Source organism: Bubalus bubalis, chromosome X, assembly GCF_019923935.1.
Source record: "Bubalus bubalis isolate 160015118507 breed Murrah chromosome X, NDDB_SH_1, whole genome shotgun sequence".
In the NCBI taxonomy this organism is placed as follows: Eukaryota; Metazoa; Chordata; class Mammalia; order Artiodactyla; family Bovidae; genus Bubalus; species Bubalus bubalis.
Window position 1 is genome coordinate 18965488 of NC_059181.1, and position 27675 is coordinate 18993162.

Genomic DNA, 27675 nt, shown 5'->3' on the forward strand with positions numbered 1-27675 from the left:
GGTTACATGGACCACTAATGTGACTCACTATTGTAATACTTACAGTTTCAAAAGTTCAAGAAATAATACTAATTAAACAAGAAAATTTCTCTAATTTTAAGAAACAAATAGAAAAAAACATGTGCTCTGAGTCTGGCTAGTAGCAGGTTTAAACCCCAGTCCTGTCACTTACTGCTGTAGTTAACTAGCTAAGTTACTTAACATTTTGAGCCTCAGTTTTTTCATTTGTAAGATGCATATAATATCTACTTCACAGGGCTGTTGAAATTAAAAGGACTCACCAAGGGACAGTAGATGCTCAGTAAATGCTACTTCCTGTCCCCTCTTTGCCTTCAATTGACTGTGTAATATTTCTATTTCTACAGTTAGCTTCCAAAAGTCATAATGCAATGAAGAAGTACAGGAGAGTATTGAGATACCTGTTTCACCACTTACACAGCCAATTTCCTGCCAAGCAGGGTGGAAGAGATCATTCATATGTGTGATATATTTTTATACAATGTGGCTAAAGAATGAGTACGAGTGAAAAAGAATAGTTTAAATGCGAGGCAAACGTATTTATCCTCTCTCATCCCACCATAATGCCTTCCAGCCAAAAAATCACAGAGCTTGGCAGACTGTACATATGCAAATATTATGTGAAATACTGGAAAAGGTTAGGAAATGCTAATCATGCTTTACTCTGGTAGTTTGAATGTGTAAAAGTCAAAAATTAGAATAACATACAATATGGGTCTCACCAGAACAAATCAGACAAAGGAGACTGTTAGCCTCAGTTCAAATCAGTAATTCTGAACCAAGGTTTCAGGACTTCTAGAATATTGCAAAGTATTTTAAGGAAAATTTTAAAAATGTTAAAATCAAGAATATTTCTCTAATTAAAATTTTTTTTAATTTTAAGCAACCCTATTAAACAGATTGTTTTGCTGTAATGGTGTGTTACTACCATGCACATTTCTAGGCTGCTTGGTAGTTTGCTATCACTAAATATAAAATAAGTTTTAAAAAATACACTGAGTCTAGCAGAAGACCATCTTGCACAAATACACTAGTACTACAAAAATGATTTGTGACTCATAAATGCTACCTTGAACTTAGCAGGACATATCATCTCGTGACATCCTACCACCTAGAAATGAAATATACATATGAACATTGGGAGAAAAGAATTCCTCATAGAGAACAGCCTAAAACAACAGGAAGGGAGGAGGAAAAGAACAGGGCCAGAGCCTTAGTGTACTAATCTGGAGATCCAGGTTGTAGATATAAACAAGAACCATGCCTTTTTTTTTTTTTAACCATCCTCAAGTTTCCACAAGTATATCTGCCTTCCAAACTCCCTGATATCAGCAGCGGTTTTCCTGCCCAAAGCATATGGCAGAGGATTTCCATGAAGGTGCTGACGATGAAGCATGAGAAACCTCTCTAAAACTTCAGTTAAGATAGCATCAAATTGTTCAGAATCCAAAGAATCTTCTATGCAATCACATTGAAACAATAAGAAACAAGCATTTTATATTCTTAATAAGGAATGTATATAATCCTTACCAATGTGACAGGATTAAGAATCAGCTCCTCATTTATCCTAAGGAAATATCAGAGATGTGCATAAAGACTATGTACAGTGATATTCATCATACTCATTATACTGAAAAATAGAAAACAATCTAAATGACCAACAGGGGACTGGTTAATAAAGCATAATACATCTATTCATATGTAGTAATACTATGCAATGGTTAAAATCAGGGCCTCAAATAAAAATTAATGATGTAAAAATATGACTGCAATATATTAAGTTAAAAAGGATACAAAACTAAATCATATGATCCCAATTTTGCACACCCCCTCCCAACATGTGTGCATGTAACTGGAAAACATATAAAATCTTATCAGTAGTTACCTGGGTCATAGAATTTTCTTCTTTGTACTGTATTTTCAAAATTATATGCATTTATTATATATTATTTTATAAAGAGAAAAAACAATCAATGTAATTAGAAAAATCCATTTATTTCTAGCTAAGGTGCCATTACATGGGCTTTGCTATTCCTCTAGCAACTAAAGGTCTGCTAGTACTCAAGACTATTCTATTTTATAGACTAGGGTAGGAATGACCACTGGTTATATTTACATTATTAAGTTTTAGAAGAATCTTTCAGAAGCTTTTTTTTTTCCTCTCTGATGGTTTCCTGTGGTTGTGGCCTCAGAAAATAAATAAGTCTTTAGGCCTGAATCCATCTCATTTTTTTGGAGTGTACCCCTAAGGGGAATTCTGCTTATGAAACAAGAGTATGTTGAGATAAGAATAAAGAAATGAAAACATGGTAGCCAAAATTAAATCTGCATTATGAATAGCAAGTATCAGAACTGACACTGCAGAAAACAGAATCCATGCCACAGAGGACAAACTTGAGTAAATGAAAAAAAAAAGGAAAGAAAAGATTAAAAAACTATGGAGGACAGACGTAGAAATAATCTATGAATAACAGATGCTCCTAAAGAAAAACCAGCAGTTTAATCAATCAAAAGTATAAGAAAACTTTCCAGTTCTGAAAAAAAAAATACCTGAGACTGGAGACTGAGAAGGTTCAACAGAGATCATCAACACCAAGACATGTCCTGGCAAATGTTTTTAAATGTCAAGGATAAAGATATAATCCTACAAGCATACAAGCAGAAAAAAATAGGTTATTTTCAAAGGAACTAAAATCATATTGACCTCAGATTTCTCCTCTGCAACAATAAAATGCCAGAAGACAATGAAGTAATGACTTACACAGAGTTAAAAGGGAAAAGTTAGGATCTAAGAATTTTATACCTTGTCCCAGTTCTTCACATCCAAAAGTTACAGGAAATTATTCTTAGTTCTGCAAAGTCTTATAAAATTTCACCACCATGGTAGTACCTTTTTTCATGAACTGTTCAAAGGTATATCTTAGACCATTGAAAGAGAATCAAAATAAGAATTCAAAAATACTGAGGTAGGAAAGAATTGGTAAAGTATATTGACACCAACTTAGTATCTAGAAATAACTGAATAAAATAATTAACCCCAATAAAGGAGAAAGGGTCACTAATGAAGAATAAATAACTGATACAAGTATATAAACAATATAAAACTTTAGCAAGTTTTTGATAAAATAAAGTGGACTGAAAATAAAAGAGGTAGTGGAAGAAAGGAAAAACTAAGATTCTAAATTCTGTCTTTCCTAAAAAGACATTTAAAAACCACTGCTTTTAGTAACTAGCTAATAAACTTTGGAATGCTTTGAAAAACCATGAAACAACTGAGAAATTATAATTATTTATTGCAGTCCAAATCAGTGGAGAATATAATAACTGGCAAAGACTGTGAACAGTGCCTTACGTAGGCATCCCATTCAACCCTAAGCACATGAGGTAGGTATAATTACCCCTATTTTACAGATGAGGAAACCAAGGTTCAGCAAAGTTAATTAGTGAATGGCAGAAGCAAGACTCAAACCCAAGTCTTTCCAGCTCTGTAATTCTTTCTTCAAGTTTTCATAACCTCCTCAAACAAAAGAATCCATAAGGCAGCAGAAAGAAACCAAGCCACAAGAATAAAAAAGTTAAAATAAGATGATGGAAATAATTCCTATTTTACACCTATTTACACTAAGAACTGTAAAGTATCTACTTAAAACTGAGTATCTTAAAGGATATTTGATGCTATTACAGAATTATTGATGTTTTTATGAGTGATGATGGTATGTTAATTAGATGTTTAAAAAATTCTTTATCTTTTAAGAAATACACATGTAAATATTTATGTCTGAAATGATATATCAGCTTCAAAATAATCCACTGGAGCCAGGGAGGGGAAGAGAGAGAGTAGTGTGTGTGATGGGGAGTACAGATGAAACAAGAGTGGGCATGAGTCAATAATCTTTGAGGCTGGGCTATTGAAATATGGTGGTTCACTATTCTATTCTCTCTACTCTGGTATGTGTTCAAAATGCTTGATAATAAAAATTTAATGGTCTTTAGTGCATTTTTATAAAGCTTAAAAAATTGACATAATTATTTACTGCTTTAAAGAGAAACCCAAACAAAAACAGATAAGCATAAAAAAGCACAAAGAAAAAGAAGAAAGCAAGTGTTTGCAATAATAAGGCCAAAAATAAAATGTGAAGCAAAAACCTTAAACTGATTAAAAAGGTGATTTGATCTGGACTAAAAATATAATTAGTACTTAATGCATACAGTAATAATAATTGCTATCATTTACTGAGCAATTATCACACACTAGGCAAGTCCATCTTTGATGCTTCTAACAACTCTGTGAGGCATTATCACTAATTTACAAATGAGGAAGTCAAGACGGGTATGTCAATCTTTGAAAGCACTGACACACATGCACATGTATCCTCAGCCCCTAACAAAATGCCTGGCTGGCATACAGTAGGTGCTCAATAAATATTCGTTGAATAAGTAAAAAAGTCTAATATCCTGCCTAAGGCAAATAAGCAAAGCCTAAATTCAAACCTAAATCTGATTCTAAAACCCCTACTCAATCACGTTTAAATCTTTTCCTAATGATATTTCATAGTAAGAGTAAAGATGTTCTATTTTTTCTTTTATTTCCTTTTGTGCATATTTCTCTTTTTCAGATTTTCTACAATTAGCCTGTGTTTTTTTCAAACAAGTCATTAAAAATAATATAATGCAAAACAGTACTGAAAAGTTAATCACAGACTAACCTAATCACAAAACACAAATACGGACATGAAATAAACGGAAACAAGTAGAAGGGGAAATTTTAGCACACTAACATAAACTAGCATAATGAATAGAAAAGGATGAAGCATTTGATGTAACTTACATTAGAATAGGTAGATACTGAATTTTATACTGTGAAAAGAATATGGGTTCAACTGTCTATAAAGTTATAAAGATGAACCATGTTCCAGGCCATGAGGTAAATCCAAAATTCTTAAAAGCAGGAATTGTACCAGTATTTTATGATTATGATAAAAAAATACTGAATAAGGAAATAAATTACTCATTCAGAAATTTATATTATTCTAAGTAACTACTGGCTCAAGGAAATAATAATAGCTATTATCTCTGCAATTATTTTGTTCAAAGTACAGTGTTAGCTATGTTACATATATTCTCTCATTTAATCCCAATTAATCATTAATAAACCATGAGTCATGTTATTATATAGAGAAGAAAAAAGTTGAGAATAACCTGTCCAAGGTCACAGAGGTATTCAGTTTGCAGATAAGACAACTGAACCCACATCTGAATCCAAAGCTCACACTACTACACAGAAATGCCCTATTACTGTTCAAGTATAGGCAACTACCTGTGCTCATTTTTCTCTATAAAATTTTGTAATAAAAAGTGGAGAAGACTAGAATTCTTCCTCAACACATGTTCTGAAAATGTCTGTTTATATTTCAAACTGCATAATCTCCTAAAAAAGATTCCTTTGAAAACATTCATATTCTCGAGGGCAATTAAAAAGGAAGAAACCATAAAATCAGATAAAGTAGGGAATATAAGGTAAACATGATTTGCTACTAAATTTATTTCTAAAAAGTCACTATTTTCTGGTATTTATCTGCAATCCATAAGAGTTTCATGGAATCTTGGCCAGTGTGTAGTTTGTCTGCCACTAGGTGTAGGCTTCCCTCATAGCTCAGATGGTAAAGAAGCTGCCTGCAATGCAGGAGACCCTGGTTTGATCCCTGGGTCAGGAAGATCCCCTGGAGAAGGAAATGGCAATCCACTCCAGTATTCTTGCCTGAAGAATCCCCACGGACAGAGGTGCCTGGTGGCATGGGGTTGCAAAGAGTCCGACACGACTAAGCCACTAAGCACACAACTGTAGTCAAGCCCTTAAGCCTCTCTGATTTGTGGTTTCTTCATGCATAAAATATATGGATATCTAAGAGCTCTTCCAGCTTGAAAATATTATAATCCTGTGACTTTAAGGATTAAAAGTATTTAAAATTTTGTGGGCTTTTTTACACCTCAGGACATTACTAATTCTGTTTTTAAAGCTGTTCTGCACATTATTTCTAACTCTAGTTTCTTCTTTCTTTTCTGCATCCAAAATACAGTTTTATCTGTATCCTTTAGGGGTGCTTTGTATTCCAATGTAAACAAGGATAACGTCAAAGAATGGAATGTACAAATGCTGTCATTTGAAAGAGTGCTGTGCTTTGTCACTCAGTTGTGTCCGACTCTTTGTGACCCCACGGACTGTAGCCCACCAGGCTCCTCTGTTCATGGGGATTCTCCAGGCAAGAATACTGGAGTGTGTAGCCTATCCCTTCTCCAGGGGATCTTCCCGACCCAGGAATCAAAACAGGGTCTCCTGCATTGCAAGCGGATTCTTTACAAGCTGAGCTACCAGGGAAGCACTGAGCTACCAGGGAAGCCCCACTTCAAAGAGACGTACTAATAAAAATAAAATAAATGAAACATGGTTTTTCTGTGCAGATTAAGCAACCTAAAACAATTTTATAATTTCCACAATCCAATCTTACTGTTCTCATTTTACTAGTACAGTGTCAACTTATGTTTTAATCTCCTCTGTGTACTCCCAATGCAACTTTTGCCTTCCTAACACCTTGAATCCCACCTCTTGGTACTTCATGGAGTTGACAGTATTTCATAAACATGTATGATGATCAGAATCACCTAAGACTCCTGTTAATAATATACTCATTACCTGGCCTTACCCCAAACCAAAACTGAATCAGAAGTTCTAGAAGCCCCATGGCTCGGTATTTCATTTTTTAAACAGGTACCTGAGATGACTCCTGTAATTAGGTAAGTCTGGGAAATCACAGTGTAGAGAAAAGATCATGGGCTTTGGAGCCTGACATATCCAGTTTCAGAACCTGGCTCTGCCCTTTATTATAGGTGTAACTTTGGGCAAGCTACTTAACATGAGTCTTAGTTTTCTAAACTACAAGATTTGAATACTAGCTATGCTGGAGGCTGTAATCAAGTTTAGTGTGCTTAGCCATTCTGGCTGCTCAGTGAGTGTTAACCTCTCTCTCCTCCTGCTTATCTTGCCAAAGGGGGTGACAAATGCAAATACTTAAGAATATTCTGATGAGCCCCTTACCCTAATGGGTCCACTTCCATTTCTAGGGCTAAAAATCTGAGTAGTAATTTGCTAATGCATTACTTGGTTTGGCTAATTTAGGTCTTAGGGAAAAGTCTAATAATTTCTTCTGGTTTCTGGAGGCTTATTAATGAAGCCCTCCTATCTAAAAAAGATACACCATTATGCTGAGCTTCAAAGCCCAAGCTTTATTTGCTATAATAAACAGCAAGATTTACTATAAATTGGCAAAATTACCAATTACTGTTTCCTCATCGGTAAAACAAGTGGTGCTTAAATGTTTGCTGAACTGAACCCAAAATGTTACTGATAACATAATTGTTAATTAAAATAATTAAACTTACACACAGTCTTACAAACACCCTTACGAACAAAAAGACAGCAATAATAGCTTGCAAAAGAACCAAGATGTAGGACTTGCTCAAATACACAATAAAAAAGAACTTAACACCTAAGCAATATCAACTGTATCTTAACACGAAGTGTATTAGACAAGTTTAGAACTGAAATAACTTAGGAAAAAACAATCTAAACTACTCATTCATTAACATAAATGCATGCATTTATGTACACAGATACATATATTTAAAATTATCATACGTCTACACACAACCTGGCATGGCAGCAAGGTTTACATATGAAAAATGAGAAATATAGTTTATAATTACAGCTAGATAATGAATTCTAGCTGTATATATATTAAGCATGTTAGTCAGTCGTGTCAACTCTTTGTGACCCCATGGACTGTAGCCCACCAGGCTCCTCTGTCCATGTATTAAGCATAAACACTATTAATAAGAGTATTCGACTCAAATTGTTATATTAACTGTCCAGATAAGCTACAAACTGAAAAAAACCTAAACAAATCAGAAAAAAAATAATAAAACTCTGGGAATATTCATTCAAGACAGAGAAAAGGTTACCCTCAATTTTTAAAAAAATAAACAAGAAAATAACAAACACCAAATCCTGTTGAAAGTAATTTAAAGAATCATAGCTTTTCTCTCAACTCATTCTTTAATGCAACTATTTTCTTTCATTTAGTTCTGGTCCTTTGCTTATTTCCATACACTTAATATTTTTACTGCTATTTTGAATTAAATCTTTTCCCATTATCATTTCTAACAAAGAAAACTATTTATCAACTTAAAAATATATACTCTGTTTAATACCACCTTATTAGACTATCATTGGTTTTAACAAACCTTTTTAGTGGTTTCCTTAGATTACCTAAGTAGATGATTATATCACCTATGAATAGTTTTGTTTTATCCTTCTTTTGAATATTCTTTGATTTTGTCTAACTTCATTAGCAAACTCTTCTAGAATGTAAAATAGAGGTGAAAACAGTAGGCATACTTTTAATGAGATTGCCCCTAATATGTCTCTATCAAGCATGATGCTGGCTACTGGTTTTAGACTATTTTTTAATAACATTAATGACACACTCTTTTATTTCTATTTCACTGTTTTAAATGGATAATAGATAGTGAATTTTGTCTAATGCTTTCTCAACTTTTCCCCTAACTTTTTAATTAGAAATGATTATATATTCACAGGAAGTTGCAAAAATAATACAGAGGTCCCATATACCCTTAACCCAATGGTTACATCTTACACAACTTCCTGTCAAAGACCAGGAAATTTATACTGGTACAATGCCCAGACCTTACTCAGATATCACTGGTTTTACAGGTTCTCACGTGTGTGTCTGTGCACTCATGTTACACATTTTATCACATGTATAGATTCTTGTATCTACCACCAGAGTAAAGATACCAGTTCTTTACCACCAGGATCCTGCGTGTTGCCCTTTTATAACCATTCACCTCTCCCTCACCCTTCTTCCTAACCCTGGCAACCACTAATCTAGTCTCCATTTCTACAATTTTGTCATTTCAAGAATGTTATATAAATAGAATCATATGGTATGTACCTTTTCCCCACTCAGCATGAATTCCCTTGAGTGTGTATCAATAATTCATTCCTTTTAGTTTAGTAGTATTCCAGTATACCACAGTGAGAACATACCACAGCTTGTTTAACCATCTGCCCATTGAAGGACATTTGCCAACTTTCGGATATTACAAATCAAGCTGCTGTGAACATGTATGTACAGACTTCTGTGTGGACAAGCATTTTCAGTTCTCTGGGACGCATGTCCAGGAATGCGACTGCTGGGTTGTACAGTAAGTGTATGTTTAGTTTTTGAAGAGATGGCCAAAGTTTTCCAGAAAGGCTGTATCATTTTACTGCCCCATCAACAACATATGAGAGAGCCAGTCTGTCCACATCCTCACAACACTAAGTAGTGTTAATATTTTTCATTTTGGCTATTTGTTAGGGAAATTAAATAAATAGTCTTGATTAGGCTTCAGAGACAAAGCAGAGTAGGCCTCTGACCTTACTTCTAACCTGCCTGGACACTGCCCAGATGGTGAGCTGACTGAGAGTAACTGCCTGCTGTGAGTGCAAGACTTGCAGCACCATATATAAGATGGGGGAGGAATCTTGAGATGGTTGTGCCCCTGGAGGGGGCCTGGGCAACCAAGCCCCAGGCTTAGCAACATTCAATTTTTACATGACAAAACCAACAGCTTTAACATAAAAACCAGAGCTGCAATTTCATCACAGATTGATGATGAAATCAGTTTGCACCCTGGGATTATAAATGGGAATCCTGAATCCTGAACTGCAATCTTTGAAGTCTTACCCATAGACCAGACGCCCTGCCTGGGACCCTTTCCCAATTGGAACTCCAGATGTGCTGACATGGGACTTCGCAGCATTGTTTTAAGTCTGGATATTGGTCAAAACCCAATTTGGTGATGTATTCTCTGCTCTTGCTATTTCTCTTTTAATATTAGTTTATTGAAAGTTAAGCTAGATAATTCTCTAATATTTGTATTATTTATTTGTATATAATGAGTGGCTTATTTTGTTAACAAATCCTTTGAACCTGAGACCAAAGTGAAATCTCAGCAAAACAGTATTCTAAAAAGCATGCAGATATCCCTCACTGTGATTTTAATTTTCATTTCTCTGATAGCTAACCATGTTGACATGTTTTCATATGCTTATTTGTTTTCCATATAGCCTCTTTGATGAAATGTCTGGACATTTCTAATTGGACTATTTTCCTTTGTTACTGTTACGTTTTGAAAGTTCTTGTATATATTCTAGATACAAGTCCTGTCTCAGAAACAGGTGTACAAATACTTTTTCACACCATCTGTAACCTGTCTTTTCATCTCTGTAACAGGATCTTCTTCATAGACCAAACATTATAAATTTTGATAAAGTCCAATTTATTTTCTTTTATGGGTTGTGCTTTTGGTATCTGGTCTATGAACCCTTTCCTCAGTCCACGGTCCTGAAGATTTTCTCCTATCTAAATTCTAAATGTTTTATAGAGTTTTATAGTTAAATCCATGATACACTTTTGATTAGTTTTTGTATAAAGATTAAGGTTTAGGTTGATGAATTTTTTCATCTTGCATGTCACTTGCTAATAGAGACTATTTTTTAATTTCTTCCTTTCCAATCTGTTTGTCTTTAATCATGTGTTTGCACATTTTAAATATGTTTCTTCAACTGTTTAATACAGTGGACTACATCAACTGATTTTTGAATACTGAATCAGTCTTACATCCTTGGAATACAACCCACTTGGGTCATGGTGTATAGTTCTTTTTATATTACTAATATTTTGTTGAGGATTCTGTGTCTGTATTTCTAAGGGTACTGATGTGTAGTTTTCTTTTCTGCACTGTCTTTATGTTTTGGTATCAGGGTAACACTGGCCTCAAAAGATGACTTGTGATGTTTCCCCATCTATTTTCTGGAAGAAAATATGTAGAATTCATGTTATTCTTGATGTTCCAGATCGTTCTTTTATCACTTCCTTTCTGCTTGAAGAACTACCTGCAGTCATTCTTTCACAGTCTTACTACAGACACATTCTCGTAGCTTCCCTTCATCTGAGACTGCTTTGGTTGCACTTTCATGATAGAAGGATATTTTCACTAAGTATAGAATTTGGAGTTGCCAGTTCTTTTCTTTCAGTACTTAAAATACAGTGTGCCATTTCTATCTGGCTTCCATCATTGTTCCCCTGTAAGTAACAGTTCATTTCTAACTGCTTTAAGATTCTTTGTCATTTAGTTTGATTTTTAAAAAAATTTAATTGTAAAATACATGTAACGTAAAATTTAACATCTTAACCATTTTTTAGTGTACAGTTCAGTATGTTAAGCATATCCACATTGTTGTGCAACCAATCTTGAGAATTTTTTCATCTTGCAAAATTTAAACTCTATAGCCATTAAATAATTTCACATTTCCAAAGGTTTGATTTTGATGTGTCTAGGTGTGGATTACTTAGGTTTACCTTATGTGGGGTTCAATCAGCTTCTTGAATCTGTAGGTTTGCATCGTTTGCCAAACTGGGGAAATTGCAGGCATTATTTCTTCAAGTCCACCTTTTTTCTCTAGCTCTGAGATTGTGGTGACATGAATATTAAATCTCCTGTTAATGTTCCCCAGACCCCTGAGATACTCATCATTTAATTTATGGTTTATTTTTACTCTGATATTCAGATTGAGCAATTTCTACCACTCTATCTTCAGTTTTATTGATTCTTTTCCAGTCATCTCCATTCTTTTTTGTTTGAGTGTGCCACATGTGGGATCTTAGTTCCCTGACCAGGGATCAAACCTTTGCCCCTTGCAGTGGAAGCCCAGATTCTTAACCACTGGACTTCCAGGGAAGTCCCTCTGTTCCTCTGTTGAGCCCATGTAGTAAGTTTATTTTGGTTATTGTATTTTTCGGTTCCAAAATGTCAATTTTCTGCTTTATTTCTTTTCTGAGACTAATTCATTTGTTTCAAATTTTTATACTGGCTGTTTTAAAATCCTTGTTAGACAACCAACATCTAAAGCATCTGACTATTGGTATCTGGTGCCTTTTTTTCTCATTCATGGTATGATTTTCCTAATTCTTAAGCAAACTTCAACTGCAATAATGGACATTTTGGAGAATTTAAGACTCTGGATCCTATTTACTCTTTTTTAGCAGGCAGTCTACCAGCTGAGGTGTAGTGTGAGGGCAGGGTGAGTGTGTATGTTCAGCTTCCTGCTGGGCTCCGCCAACACCACCCTGGCAAAAGTAGAGCAATGACTCACACTGCCTTTTTGCAGATGGGTGGGATGGAAGTTCAGCTTCACTCTTGTTCCTAGTGAAAGTGGGGCACCAACCCGCACCACCCTGTTGCCACAGAGTAGGGGTGTAAGCTCAGCTCCCTGACAGATCCCACTGACAGTAGGGAGAGGGGAAGTGGAGGGTTGACTCACACTGCTTCATTCCTGCAAGGCAGAGAGGAAAAGTTCAGCTCCCTTAAAGACCCAGCTGACAACAGGAGAGGGGAGAGGGGGGGAGTGGAGTGCCAATCAGCCCTGTCATCCACCACTGTTTTGCCTTGTAGCTGCCAGATGGGGGTGGCACCTGGGCCTTACTGCATCAGGGGAGGGGGAAGCAGTGTTGACTAGGCCATCTCCAACCATCTTGCTCTACCTTGTTGATGCTGGGTGAGGGTGAAGGCTCAACACTTCACTAACACAGGGCAGTGGGGAGGCTTAGCCAGGACTAGCCCTGCCTCACACTACCTTGTTATGTCTCACTTCTTTCAGGTTGGGGTGGAGGCTCAGTGGTTGCTGGACCCACAGACACTACTCTAGTGAGAACACTACCTCCTTCTGTATGGAGTGGGACAGGGGTGGCGGTGAGAGAATATTGGGTCCCTGCACAACCTGCCAAAACCACCCAGCAGGGGGAATCAAAGTGCTGTCTGCTTTTGCTAGGCAGGAAGGGAAGATGAGGTCCCTCAGCTGCCCAGCCAACACCATGGGGTGGAGGAATCCAAGTACTGCCACTTGCTGCTTAGGAAGTAGGGTGGGGTTTTTCTGTTGGTGTTTGGCTATAGTAGGGTGGGTGTTGCCAAAAAGGTTTACTGTTGTTAGCCTACCCTTCCCCCCCAGTCTGGTTAAAGAGAATTGGCTTTTCTTGGAGTCCGTTTTGTCTGTGCCTGTTGTTGGTTCCAAGTTGGAGGCTTTTACAACACCCTCCAGGATATATGGGAGGTGATAAGAACACCCAGAAAACTTACTATTTGTGTCATTCCTTTAGTCTCAAAGTCTGCAGGCAGTCTGCCTTCTTATTTCCACATTTCAGAGTGTTTCTGTGCTTGTTTGTTAGGTGTTTTAGTTGTAAAGGAAGACCTAAGGAAAAAAAAAAAAGACTCCTCCATCTTGGCATAAACAGAAGTCTCCTCCAAATGACTACTTTTTATGTTGAAATAACATGTGTGTGTGTGTGTGTGTGTGTGTACATGTTAAAAGAAACTTTATTGGGTGTCTGGGGTAATAACATTTATTTTCTAAGTTTCCACATTATGGTTAAAAATGCACTATGGAAAACCGCTATAACATCATAAATCATAATTTCCCCCTAAAGATCCAATTATGTTTATATTGTTCCTAGCAAACTTAGCTTGCTTAATGTTATTCAACTGTCTGTCCACCTCAATAATTTCACATTGTAATATTCCAAAGGAAAGAACTCTATTCATTATCACCTAGTAATATACTACACAAACTCAGAACAGCCAGGGGGGAAAGATCACTTTGAAACTCATTTTGAGCTCTTCTTTTTAATACTCTAAAGCAAATTTTATTTTTAACTTGCCAGTGACACCTCTAAGTAACTCCCCTTACTGCTACCAACATCCATTTTGATAGCTATTCTTGAATTATACGAAGAGCCAACAGGAACTTGAAGGAAAGAAGGCAAACAGGGGTTTTGCTTTGCATTTTTACTTCTTTAAATGAAACATCTGTATATCTCACATTAAGAGATGGATTCTTGAAAATTCATTTATTTATATTTAATTTCAGAGATTGTAGACTTTTTGTTTTGATTGGTCTTTGATTTATTGCTATAGTCTTGCTTTAAGTAAGAAACTACAGTATAACACGACTGAAGGCTGAAGGGACTGTAAGGAAAAATATCACCTCAATTTTTGCTTTCTTTCTATAATATTTTAAAATTAATCTTTTACTCCTAGATGTGTTTCTTTAGAAACTCTGCTCTAGCTGGGAGGTGGGCCCAGGTGATGAGGTAGCCTAAGATATTTCCACAGAATGTAGGTCTCTATTCACTCAGTTGGAAAGCTATTTAGAAAAAGCTTTTTATCACCTCTAAAAATGAAGCAAATCTTTTAAAAGTACAAACTGAAACTAAGTTTTCTGAGAACAATGTATATAGCATGACATAAGTAAGCATCTTCTATATTAGCATTAGAGTAAAACTCCATTTAAGCTCCCTAATCAGCAACAAAACATGCGCAAGAATTATGGATACAAGTAGACAATGAACACATGAAAAATCCTTCACATCCTCCTTCATTACAGAAATGTAAATCAAAACCACAATGAGATACCACTTTCACACAAACAGGGTAGTTATAATGAAAAAACAATAACAAGTGTTGGTGAGGATGTGGAGAAACTGAAACTCTCATACACTGCTGATGGGAATGTAAAATGGTACAAGTTCAGTTCAGTCTACTCTCTCAGTCGTGTCTGATTCTTTGTGACCCCATGGACTGCAGCATGCCAGGCCTCCCTGTCCATCACCAACTCCCAGAGTTTACTCAAACTCATGTCCATTGAGTCGGTGACGCCCTTCAACTCATCCTCTGTCGTTCCCTTCTCCTCCCGCCTTCAATATTTCCCAGAATCAGGGTCTTTTCAAATGAGTCAGTTCTTCTAATCAGATGGCCAAAATATTGGAGTTTCAGCTTCAGCATCAGTACTTTCAATGGTACAAACCAGTTGGAAAACAATTTGCCAGTTTTTCAAAAAATTAAATACAGACTTACCATATGACACAGCAATTCCACTCCTAGGCATATACCCAAGAGAACTGAAAACATATTCACATAAAAACTTGTAGACAAATGTTCACAGCATTTATAATAGCCCAAAGTGGAAACAATTCAAATGCCCATCAACAGATAAATGGTTAAACAAAATTGCTATAACCATGCAACAGAATATTACTCAGCCATAAAAGTGAAGCACTGATACATATGCTACAGCACTGATGAACCCTGAAAACATTATGTTAAATGAATGATGCCAGACACAAAGGCCACATATCATATAATTCCATTAATATGAAATGTCCATAAGAGACTAATCTACAGAGACAGAAATTAGATTATTAGTCACCAGGGGCTGGGGGAAGGAGTGAATAGGGAGTAACTGGCTAACAAGTACGGGATTTTGGGGGTGATGAAAAAGTTATGAAATCAGATAGTGATGATGGTTGCACAACTTTATGACTATACTAAAGACTACTGAATTACATACTTCGTAAGAGTGAAATGTTGTGGCATATAAATCATATCTCAATTTTTTAAAAAGATTAACTGGGGCTCTTTAACCTAACAGTTAAAAAAACCCAAAGCGTGAAAAAAAGCCACCAATGATTGTGTAACATTTCTTTAAATTTCCTTTTCTTTCACTGTAGCAAGATAATTGGCAACTTTTTCAGGCTCAGTCAGACCCTGTTTTCTGGCACTCTGAGGGAAAGTTAAATAGATTTTTTTCTGAAAAGAAGATGCAAATATAAAGAGGTAATGATTTAATAAGCTGCAATTAAAAAACAGCAGTTATTCAAGCACACACCTAGGGCCTTCTGTATGGAGAGGGGTTAAGTTACATCTGGGCAAACCTCCTTTTTCAAGTACAGTAGTTTTTGTTTCAAATTCTCACTTGTAAGACAGCTTAAAAATTGTAAAAATTTCCCATACAATGTCAAAAATGCTGTTTCTCAAGCCAGCTCACAGGTTATTTTATCCAAGCTCTATTTGAAGAGTAATATCCATTTTGCTTTTCTAAGTCTACCTATACATTCCCATAAAAACATGTGCTCAGTACAAACCATATGGACCCTTTCTCCCTTAGGAGGAGATGTCATTTTGACTCAGTCACTCACCTATATGCTGTTCTCAACCAAAGCCGGGCAGTCTAGCGGAAAATCAATGGAATTTTCAATCTGTGAGACTTGGTGTTTGAACTCTGCCTCCTCCACTTAATAGCTGTGCAATCATGAGCAAGTTACTTAACCTCTCTAGGCTTCAGTTTCCTCATCTGTAAGTTGAGGTTAATTACATCTATCTCATTCAAGTTGATACACACAAAGCGTCTAGTCAAAGAAAACAGAGAGAGTTGTTAGTTGCTCAGTCACGTCTGACTCTTTGCGACCCCGTGGATGATAGCCCGCCAGGCTCCTCCATCCATGGGATTTTCCAGGCGAGAACACTGGAGTAGGTTGCCATTTCCTCCTCCAGGGGATCTTCCTGACCCAAGGACCAAACCCAGGTCTCTTGCATTGTAGGCAGACTCTTTACCATGTGAGCCACCAGAGAAACCCCAGTCAAAGAAAAGGCATTCAGTAAATGTTAATCTCTAAGATGTATCAATCTACTTTCCCAGTATTTATTAGTACAGTATAGTGAACAAAAGGCACCATTTCGGATTGCCAAATTTCCCCAATGCTTCGATGTTACCACTTGAATGAGAATGTCACCGTAAAATTAGTAGAGTTGTATAAATTGCAGAATGGTTATTTGAGGTACATGTATCACTTATCAAAATCTTCAGGGTAGAAGATAGACAAGACAAAGCTGATTAAACATAATTTGAAAAAGCATATTCAATATACTTTTCATTTAGAAAAAGCATTAAGCCTATTAAGTTTAAAATACAAGCAATAGAAGGTAGAGTTGAAAAACACTGGTGTAGAAAAAAGGATTCAACTTGTATTCTATAACCTAGAATTGTACTGTTGTATGTGGTAGCCAATAGCCACAGGTTACTATTAAAATTTTAAAGTTAATTTAAAAAATTCAGTTCCTCATACTAGCCACATTTCAAGTGCTCAATAGCCACATATAGCTAGTGGCGACCAAACAGTGCCTGTCTAGAAGTTGTTTAAGTGAATCTCTATCATTTTATATTGTTTTCAGATACACTCTTCTGCTCCTAAATGTGAAGAAGCAAAATAAGATCCTGCATAACTGAGGTTTTTAGTATAGATTCTACAAGATTTCTGGAGTGAAGATATCTCCCCAAACACTGCACTTGAGATGTACTTCAATCTCTTAATGTCAAAATGAACTTTTGTTTCAGGTTATCATTTGACATCTGCTTCTAACTCATATCAAATGACTAAACCAAATTTCCTATAACAAGTTTTGTGGCCCAAAGGATTAGAGGTAAGCTCACAGAAATCTAGATGACCAGGTCAGAAATGAAGATGAGATCATCATCACATGTAAGATTATAAAAATCAATTCACACGGTGGATAAAACATAATTAGTTTTTAAGGTATGTAAGAGACCATGGATAGAATATTAGTTAAGACAGGCAAATCTGACTTAAGTTATGCTACTGCTGTAATTCTATTTATACTAATAGAGGAAAAGAATAATAGGAAGTATAAAAATGCTTTTGGATTTACACATAAATGTATGGTTATGTAATATTCAGGGAACTAGCACTGTTTCATGGGGAACACACACACACACACACACACACACACACACAAATACCCTCCAAAAGACAATGTGGAGAGCTGACTCCAGGTGGGACAGCAGGCTAGCTTTCAGTCTTGCAGCTGGCTGATCTTTAGTTCATTCACATTTCTTTCTAGCTGACACCTTCAGGAGAAGAAGGTAAAGATTCAGAGTAGGTAATACCAGTAATTGAGCTATTCCACTATGGTAGGTTGAAACAAAATCAGCTTGTTAGTAGGTAATATGTCCATCAAACATCCCTGATTCCAGAGGTATGTGTACATGATGGACAGAGATCAGAAAAAGGCTAAGAAAGTCATTTTACATTATTTGTGAAAGTTTTAGTCACTCAGTTGTGTCCAACTCTTTGCAATCCCATGGACTGTAGCCCTCCAGGCTCCTCTGTCCATGGAATTCTCCAGGCAAGAATACTGGAGTGGGTTGCCATTCCCTTCTCCAGGGCATCTTCCCAACCCAGGGATCAAATCTGGGTCTCCTGCACTGCAGGCTGATTCTTTACCATCTGAGTCACCAGGGAAGCCCTTACATTATTTAGTAAGCTGTAAGTGTAAATTTTTTAAAAGATGAAGTAACAGTATTCCCAAGTTAAAAACAGCTGCATCAAAATATTATTAATCCTAGCTATTTTCTAGTAAGTTTGAAGCAATTAATTAAAAAAGAATGGGACAGGTAGACAGACTGACAGCAGCATTAAGTAGCAAGTGATAAATTTTTTAAAAACTCTGAATATTAAAAATAAGTTACACAGCAAGTCAATAAGGGGGCCATTTAGTAGGGGCAATTAGCTTGATATTAAGATAGAATATGACCACTAATTTCAGAACATTGGCTTTTAAAAGTTTAAATTATTTAAAACTTTAATTTAAATTATTGTATTTAAATTTTAGTCCACTATTAAGACGGAAAATTGTTACACAAATTAATTTAGAAAGACTTCAAAATGAAACAAAAACTTTGACAGTTACAGAAAAAAAAGCTTTGATACAGTCAATTAAACATAACAGCTTGTTTCCAGGCAATACTGGATCCTATTACTATAGTTATCAGACTTTCCAAAATTGTGTTCTGCAAAGCACTTATGTCCTTTGAGACTTCAATAGACGGTTCACGAAAAAAGGGTGCTGACATCAAGTCTCAAATGCTTTGAGATATTTCCTTTTTGCAGATTCATCATGTACATCATCTTAAATTTCTAAGATGTTGGGCAGTAAAGACATTGGTCACATCTCATTTAACTCCACAACCCTCAAATTTACTTGATTATGTCATGATGCTGTGTGTGTGTGTGTGTGTGTGTGTGTGTGTGTTGGAGGGAGAAGATGGTTGTTGGGACACAGACACATTTTGCAAATTTTCAGAGACTTCTCAGTTGAAAATACCATATGCACTATTGAAAGTTGCTTACGTACCAGTATCACATAACAGAATAAAATCCAAAGGATTGTATTTCTAGACAGGAAAACCCAGCTACTCATGGCATAATCAAATAACCAAAACAAACATGGTTATAGTAATGGGGAGGGAGGTGTGCAGTATTAATTTCTGTCCCTAAAAAAGGAAATTAACAGAAGTGACCCTAAAATATAAAAAGACGCACACATTTTGTTTTGTTACTTTTTAGAGTGAGTTAAAATTCTACCTATTGATACTACGTATTAAGTTTATTTCTTCACAGACATACCTCCTTCAAGAGGCTGACATATACAGTATATCATATTTCATCAATTACTAGATACCATCATGTGTTAAGATACACTATTATTTTATATATCACTAAGGGAAAAAAACTACTAACTAAATGACATGCCATGGATTGTGAGAGGGCTTCCAATTTAAGCATTATTGAAATATGAACATACTTTCCTTTCTTCCTTCCACACATACTCCTCAAAATGTTATTTATCTGTTTTCCCCCTTTAAAGACACTATCGAAGAGGGGAACAATACAAAAAAGGGTAAGATTCAAGAGATTTCTGTTCACCTTACCCTTACAATTATATTCCGATATTACAAAGGTTCTTTTAAAACAGGTCAACCAAATAAACGATTTTTAATTGTTCTGTTTGATTCTGGAAAAACTACCCCAGAAAAAAAATACAGAATTTACTAAAATAGTTCTGTTTGAGAGATGATTCATTATAACTATTAAACACTTAAACCATGTACTGAACCAAATGCTTTACATATATTATCATTTAATTCCCATCACAACCCAATAAAGTAGGTATTATTTTTATGCCTGTTTTACAGATTAGAATGTTAAAGCATAGAGATTTTAAATAACTTGCATAAGATTACAAAGATATTAAGTGGTAGAGGCAGGGCTCAAACCCAGATCTTCATGGCTGCAAAGTCTGTTCTTTAACACTTTGCCATACATTCAAATTATCCCACAAAGTGGAATAAGTAAAATTGAAATATTTAATTGCTAGTAACTAACGTATTTGCTTGAAATAGCCAAATGCATTGAATGATAGTTATGTTTTATATGGATACATTTTATACTGTTTTATATAACATATATATTTGTGTTTGTTTTGTTAACTGACACACTTTACTTAACAATTAAGATTTAGTTATCTTGCTATTTGGTATAAAATTGAAAAACTAGAGTAACTGAGATTCGATAATTGTTCCAGATTAATGACACAGGAAACTGTTACCAACTCCTCAGGTGGCGGGGGATGTGATGCCGGTATAACTCTAATGCCAAGTATTAAAATGCAATTACTTGTTTTTTTTCTTCCTATTATGTGAAATAGGGAGTGGGATGTATAAAATATTACATTTACTCACTTGCATTCCAATGCTTTAAAACTTGTTATCCACCAAAAAACAAACAACTGAGCACTATTACACTCATGCATTACCAAGAGACCACCAAGATGTCACTGTTGTACACTGTAACCTGAAAGCACTGGGTCTAAGACACTCAGTCTGCACTGGACAAGCTGGGCCACGTGAGGCCACCCATCGTCCACAGCCCAGCAGACCACACGTCCCCGAGTATGGAACTCTAGAGCGAATCTTGTCAATGATCACAATGGCATACATTTTTTAATGGATGATAAATTAAAAAAAAATCTTTACAACAACTCTTTTGCAATTCAGACTTCTGATAAATGATCTGCTATATTTTTGATCATTCTATAATTTACCAAATGTCATGTCCTTGGTCAAGGGTGCACATCCCAATTATGCCACTCTTTTCATATAAAAATAAGATATACTCATTGTGATTTCCAGAAACAATGATGAAAAGGCAGTCTGCCTTTACCTGTTTAATTGGATAGGCTTCTCTCTTTATCTTAAAATTTAAATGTATCAAAGAAGTTTCTCATTTTGGATTAACCCCATTAGTATAGGATCAAGCTGCCAAAATAAAGCAAAGTTTCCTAAATTTAGTTTTAAAAAACTGATATTTAATATTATAATCACTGAAAACAGCAAAGTGTTCAATAATGTGTCACAGTTACTCGACAGTTGACATGTAACAATACCTGTCCTCTCCTCAGATCTTCACTTGGGGGAAAGAAAAAAACCTGAAAAGTGGTAAAAATGAAACAGGAAAAGGAAAAGAAACTTAATAAAACATTTTTTTCAAAATCAAAGATCACACTTTAATAGAATGTTTTTCCCTACAGATGAAATATAAGAAATCTAATATTGATATAGTGGAAATACTACAGAAGCCAATATAATCTTTGAGATCACAAATGGTTGCACATCCAGTGAAGATGGTTTCCAAAACAAGGGTCTTGTTTTTTGTAAATATTTATATAGTTAATATTTTTCAATGCATTATGGGTACATCTTATTTAAAGGAATTCAAAGTAGCTATTATATTTTTACATAGCACATTTCTATAAAGCAAAGAGAATCTCCTTAATTTTATTCTTTTTGAAAATTATTCATATTTAGGTTTACTATAATTTATCTTTACTAAAACTGAGAAAGTGTCACTTTAAGTTAGGCTTAAGATTCAGTAAATGTCCCTAAGAACAGAGGCTGGAGTTTGTAGAACTGATTAACCACAATCCCTTGATATCCATCTCCTAAACCGTCAAATATTCAAAAACACACTACCATCTTAAATAATTCATTAGAGTTTTGAATTAACCTGGAGCATTTAGGAAGGTATTTTGTTTTTAATCTTGTACCAACCTTGACTTTGCTTACATAGTACTTCCTTTATTAGTCTAAATTTGCTTCTTTAAACATTTGGCATAGTTCTAGCCTATCATGTTCTGACCCATGTTTGAGTTCAACCACAAGGGTTTTTTTGTTTTGAGCACTATGAGACCCATATGAGGTCAAGAAGATATATAAAGGAATCAACAAACTGCCTGTACTTTTGGTGAAGCACTCAGTTCTTTTAAGATTGCTCATATTTCAATTTAAGATTAAAATGGTAAGAATAGAAATAAGACTGACAATTACCCTATTCCTGACCTTCATAATTAACTCACTGGTCATTTAGGGGGCCTATATTATGTATATGCCAGGCACTGTGTCAAGTGCTAAGGATATAGAGAAGAAAAAAAAAGTCTCAGCTTTGAAGAATTCAGTCTCCTAAGGAAGAGACTATAAATGTAAATCTCTATAGAGAAGGACCCTGAAATCTTTTAGCCTGATGAGAAACATTTTGGTGTTTTTACTCAATGACTTTTTAAAAATGATTTTACTCTAATAAAATACAATTATTCACTGATAAGAACTTACTGGGGAGAAGATGGCATAATACTAAGTCCAATATTATACATCCAAATGAAAATTTTCAACCTTCTTCTTACTGGTTTCAATATTTTCATATTTGTGTCAGAAGTAATTTACTTGAAACAGCTGAATAAGCAAAAGCAATAAAATATCTAAAGGCAATTTGTTAGAATCTAATTTTAATAAATCTAGGCAACACTGGCTCTGATTGAAATACCTTATGCCAGAATTTCAAGAAAATTACTTGAAAATGGCAAGTTGTGGAAACCTATCTGCCAGGGTCTGGAAACCATGACAGTAACTGAAATAAGTAAGCTTTAACAAATGAGACATCTTATAATACCATAATTGTTTCTGAAAAATACATGGCCTCTAACTATTGGCTTATTTGTTTGTACTGATTTTTTCCACAAAAGATATGAAACATCTACCCTAGTATAAAGTAAAGCACATGAATTATATTCACCTGGCTTTGAATTATGGCTCTGCCATTTACTATTTATAATCTTTGTGCCCTTAACTTCTGAAATCAGTTTGTTAATCTGTAACAACGGAGACCAAGATCCTACTCTGTTGGGGGGATTGGAAGGATGAAATAGCATGAGCACAGTATCTGGCATATAGTAAGTGCTAAGTAAACATCAGTTTTGTGTTTTCTTTAGCTAAATGCATGCTGCATAGAAAAAGGATCAGGTGGAATCTTAAATGACTTTTTTTTTTTTTTAACACACTGATAAATGCCAAGCAGAAATGTGGACTGATTAAGAGTAGCAAATGTTAACGTTTGCATCTACAAATCAAGCTCAAAGCAAATTCAGTTTCTTTCCACAAGGTCGGCAGTTTGAGAATATACTTTATTAACCTTTTACCTATGGTACTTAAAGCAAAAATTTTTTCTGAAGAAAAAAAAAATGAATGAAAAGAGTCCCGGACGCATTGTTTTTTCACACTATCCATTCGAAAGATGATTAAACATTCTAAATTTGATTTCCTTACAAAAAAATTTACAATATTCGACTGGCTAGCAATTTTAAATGAAATTCTCTTTATTTCGCCAGACTTAAAAACCTTATTTCCTTTAAAAAATATATTTTTAGGAAACATCTATCAATGTGTTTTCCATGGAAGAACAGCGTTTCGTTTAGGTTTTAAAAATATGATCCAAGTCGCAAAATGCAAAGCACCAACCGTAAGCACTATTACAATTCTGCTTGTGATAAGGAGAGCAAGTAAACATTTTACTTTATTCAGCAGCGGAGGTGACCAGGCAAAAAGTGCAAAGTGATTTGAACTGATCCCCGTCCCCCTCCCCCTCCATTCTACCCAAGAATGCAAGTGTCCCGCATCTCAGATCAAAACTGAGCCTCGGTCTTACTGACGTAACCAGTAACCCTATCCACCTCTCACACTGCGGAGGCCGGCAGGGCAGCGGCTGCCGCCAAGTACACCACTCATCAGAGCCTGCCCCATTCCGCCCCCGCGCTTCAGTCATGCTTTCCAGAAATGGGGTCACTCACTCAGTAACTATCACACACACGCAGCCTATCATCCTGTAATCCCCCAAAGTCCGCTGTGGGGATAGAAGACAGCAAAAAGTCAAGAAGGAAGAATCACAGACGCGCCACCATCAGGAATTGATTTTCCGCTCCGGAGAGGAGCGCTGATGCCTTGGAATGGGTCTTGTCTGGATTATTTTCACAGACCCCGAGTTGGTTCTGGGACAGAAGCGGCTGCGAAGAGCCGGGGAAATTCTGTCTGGCCCTGTTTGGTCATATCGTTTGGGTTTGGGTCACCAGGGTGGGTATCATCAGGGACGGTCACCGGATCCCGGGCGAGGTAAACCAGAAAGCCCTTTACTGCGGCCGCTGATCTCCTTGAATATCCCTGTATCATCTCCGCGGACAGGAAACTCAAGTTAAACTCCAAGAGACGGGGTCCTCAAGCTCAGCGACCTCAGAAACGGGGCGGGGGGGGGGGGGAATAGGATGGAGAACCTCAGGCTTCCACTTTTTCCTTTGCAGCAGCAAAAACTACTGCGGCAGATGGGAGGGGGGCCAAAAACCCTCGACTGTCCTGCACCCCTTATCCGAAACCCCCCCCCCCCACAGGTCGCTACCCCTGCCCCGGGCCGTTCCTGCCCACGCGCGCCCGGTTCCCCAGGGTAGCCCTGTCCCCTGGCCGGACTCGAGAGTCCCCGCTCTCCAGTGAACCCAATCCACACCCCTCCCGCATCCCCCAAAGTCACCAGCGTCCAGGGAAGCCCCCGACCAAGCAGGGCCAAACTTCCCAACTCCTCGCCGGCCCCCGCTCCGCGCGTCCTGCTCCCCCCACGCAAAGTTGATGAAAATCGGCTTCTTGCAAAGCCCCGGCGCCCACTCCAAACCCCACGCGCCACCACACCACAGCCCCTCTAGCGAGGGAAGGGAGAGGGGGTGCGGGTGGGAGGAAGAGAAGGGCAAACAGATCAACCCCAACTACCCAAACCGGAATCCCGAACCGAGGGGAGAAGCGAGCAGCAGAGGAAGGGGCCGAGTGGCCGGCTCCTGGGAAGAGAGCGAACCGGCGGGGGCGCGGGGAGGGGGCGCGCCGGCCCCAGCCGCCCGGTTGCACTCACCTCAGCGCTGTCGGATGGGCTCTCCACAGCCATCTTCTGCCACGGGTCCGCCAGCTGCGCCAGCGGCATCTTCCCCCCCGGCCCGCCGCCTTCACCGCCTCCTCCCTCCCCGCCCGCCCCGCGGCCGGCCCCGTTCCGTCGCCGCCCGAGCCCCACGGCAGAAGCGGCGGCAGCAGCTGCAGCAGCAACGGCGGCTGCCCGAGAGAGGGCTCGGCGCCGACACCGACCCTCGAACGCCGCGCGCCCGGCTGGAGACGCCCGCGCGCTGAGCGAGAGCCTCGCGCCGCTGCCCGGCACCGGGTCTCGCCCCTTTCTTCCTCTCCTCCTTCCGCCGCCGGGACTACAGCTCCGCCCCCCCCGCCGGTTCCCGCGCCCGCTCCCAGCAGAACAGCGGCCCCCGCGCGCTCCCCCACTTCCGCTCACAACATGGCGCCTAAGCGATACCTGTCTCTCAGAGCGAGGCTCGGCCGCCGCCGCCACCGCCGCGCGCACCCGGGGGCGGGGCCTGGGAAGACACGCCCCTGGCCGCGGCGCTCCGCTCGTCCCTCCTTCCTCGCCCCAGCTTCAGCTTCTGGGCCTCGCCTTCTTTCAGGAAGGGCAAGCGGAGAAATCTGGGGGCGTCGGCGCGAGGTGGGGGAAAGAGCGGGAAAGGAGGAGGTGCGAAAGGCTGAGAGTTTCTAAGAGCCACGGGTCCGAGCAGGTTGAAGGCTCCTCGGGGATGTAGAGAATAGTGGTCCCCACCCATCTAGGGAGAGACCGGCGAGGCATAGGGGGTGCGGTACGGTACCAAGGATCCGGGGAGGGGTCGTGGGGTCTTTTCGGCCCGATTCTTCCGTGGGTGCATGTGGGCGCGCCGAGTCTATGGGCACATCTCGTAATGGCCCAGGACCCACCCTCTCCCAGGGTCATATGATGGGCATTCACCTGCCCCTCCACCCCCCACGATGGGGACACAGAAGGCTTCGTGTCCTGGAACCGCTTGGGGCTTCGGCTCTCGGTTTGAGTCAAGGCTCTCCAAACTGACGCTTCTGTGTTATATTATTTTTAATATCTGGAATTACTTCGTCTTGCATGAGTCGACCCCCCCCCCAAGTCCGCAGAGCCCTCGGGCTTCAGGCACTACCCTCCAAGCTCGCCCCCTCCCATCCCTCCCCGGTTCTCCGCAGCCTAAATCTTCACGAAGGAGAAAACAAGGAGGTTCTTTAAGGCTGCCAGTCTCAGCAGAGGTTGGGGAATTATTTTAAAATATCTTGGTGGCAGGAGCCCGGGATTCCTGCTTTTCTGTTGACTTTAAATAAAAGATTAGATTAAAAATCAGGCTGGCGGTGAGTGGAGGAGGGGAGAGAGGGAGGGCTTCTAACTCCTGCCCAAGACAGGGAAGCCCTAGGTTAAGGAATCCCAAGCCCCAGACGGCGATGGAGCGCCAGAAGACCGGGAGAGCGTGAAGGGAGAGGCCTGGACGTCTGGAGTGGATGGGGGCGGCGGTTTCGACCCCATGTTACCGGCGCCAGGTGCCCGGCGAGCTCAGTGCGCCCGGGCAGAATTGTGTAAAAGTCGCCGGGCTGAGTGGAAAGCTACCGCAGCCATTGGCTAACCGCCCTACAAGGAAAAGGAAAAAAGTAAAGGGAAATCTCCAATCTCCAAGCCGGTCAGTGCTTCCATCCCTTCAGGCCTCTGCCCAGGCGTCTGAGTCCTCCCACGCTCGGCGACCACAGCGCGTCCCCCGCTGCGCTCCTGTGCACGCCTCTTAACAGCTCCTTTCATCCTCCAGGGACCCACACACCTGGAGAGCCCTGGCCTTCCTCCCTAACGCAGGTGTGAGGATGAGATTAGAGCCCCACACCTAGCCGCCCAGCCAGGTCTGTGCGGGCGGTGCAAGGTTTCTCTCTGGGCCGAGAGAGGCAGGTGTTAGTTTTTTCTGCTGCTTTCGCTGGCGCGCCCCTGGGCACAGGCTCGAGGCCCCGGAGCCCCGTGGCCACCTGAAGAGGCTCCATCTGTTCAGGGAGCCTGAGGAGGCGGCCGGAAATCCTCGCTGCGCGCCCTCTCCTGCAGGCTTGGACTCAGGGGGACAGCTCAGGGTTGAGCAACATCTGGGCAGGCTCAGCGTGGTCTGTGGGGTGGGGGTGGGGAGGACGGAGCTCGTGATTTTGTCACCTCCCCCAGCATGCTGATTCAAGTGCTGCAAATCCAATCTGGACCCAAACCTCAGCTAATTTGGCAGCCACCGTCTCTGTAACTCCTGACAGCAAAACCAGCCTGCAGTAATTTGAAGATAAGGAATTGTATATCGTTTTGCATTTATGCACAAAGTGCCAGATTTATCTTTCATTTATATTGCAAAGCACGTTACCATTCCTTACAGCAAAAAGAAGTCGGTCAGTTTGGTTAGTTTAAGGTAAATTAGTCCCCCGCCCCCAAAGGTGATCAATTATTCCAATTAACATTCTTTCTTTAGTAAAAACATACAGTTGAAAAGAGTTATGTGTCTAATACTGTCCAACGCTAAATACTCCACCCAAAGGGTGAGCCAACCTTTTAAAAATAAATCTAGTTGTTTGCATACTGAAAAGTT

At 38.8% G+C, this 27675-nt stretch overlaps 1 protein-coding gene across 6 annotated transcripts in view; it reads right to left on the reverse strand.

Annotated features, from left to right (window-relative positions):
• RPS6KA3 (ribosomal protein S6 kinase A3) overlaps nt 1-25570 on the reverse strand; it is a 103971-nt gene extending 78401 nt beyond the window's left edge. Inside the window, exons 1-3 of one of the 6 annotated variants that reach the window (XM_006045388.4) lie at nt 25104-25213; nt 2569-2662; nt 1549-1585 (exon numbers count right to left, since the gene is read on the reverse strand). Coding sequence is in view for 2 of the 6 variants with exons in the window: in XM_006045392.4 (XP_006045454.1) it covers nt 25104-25172 (69 nt within the window). In the remaining 4 variants the exon portion in view is untranslated. Of the gene's footprint in view, nt 1-1548; nt 1649-2568; nt 2663-13275; nt 13303-25103; nt 25496-25547 lie in introns of those variants that run through there. The other 5 variants (XM_025275998.3, XM_025276000.3, XM_044936951.2 and 2 more) reach the window with 5 other exon arrangements.
• Nucleotides 25571-27675: the final 2105 nt, after the last annotated feature.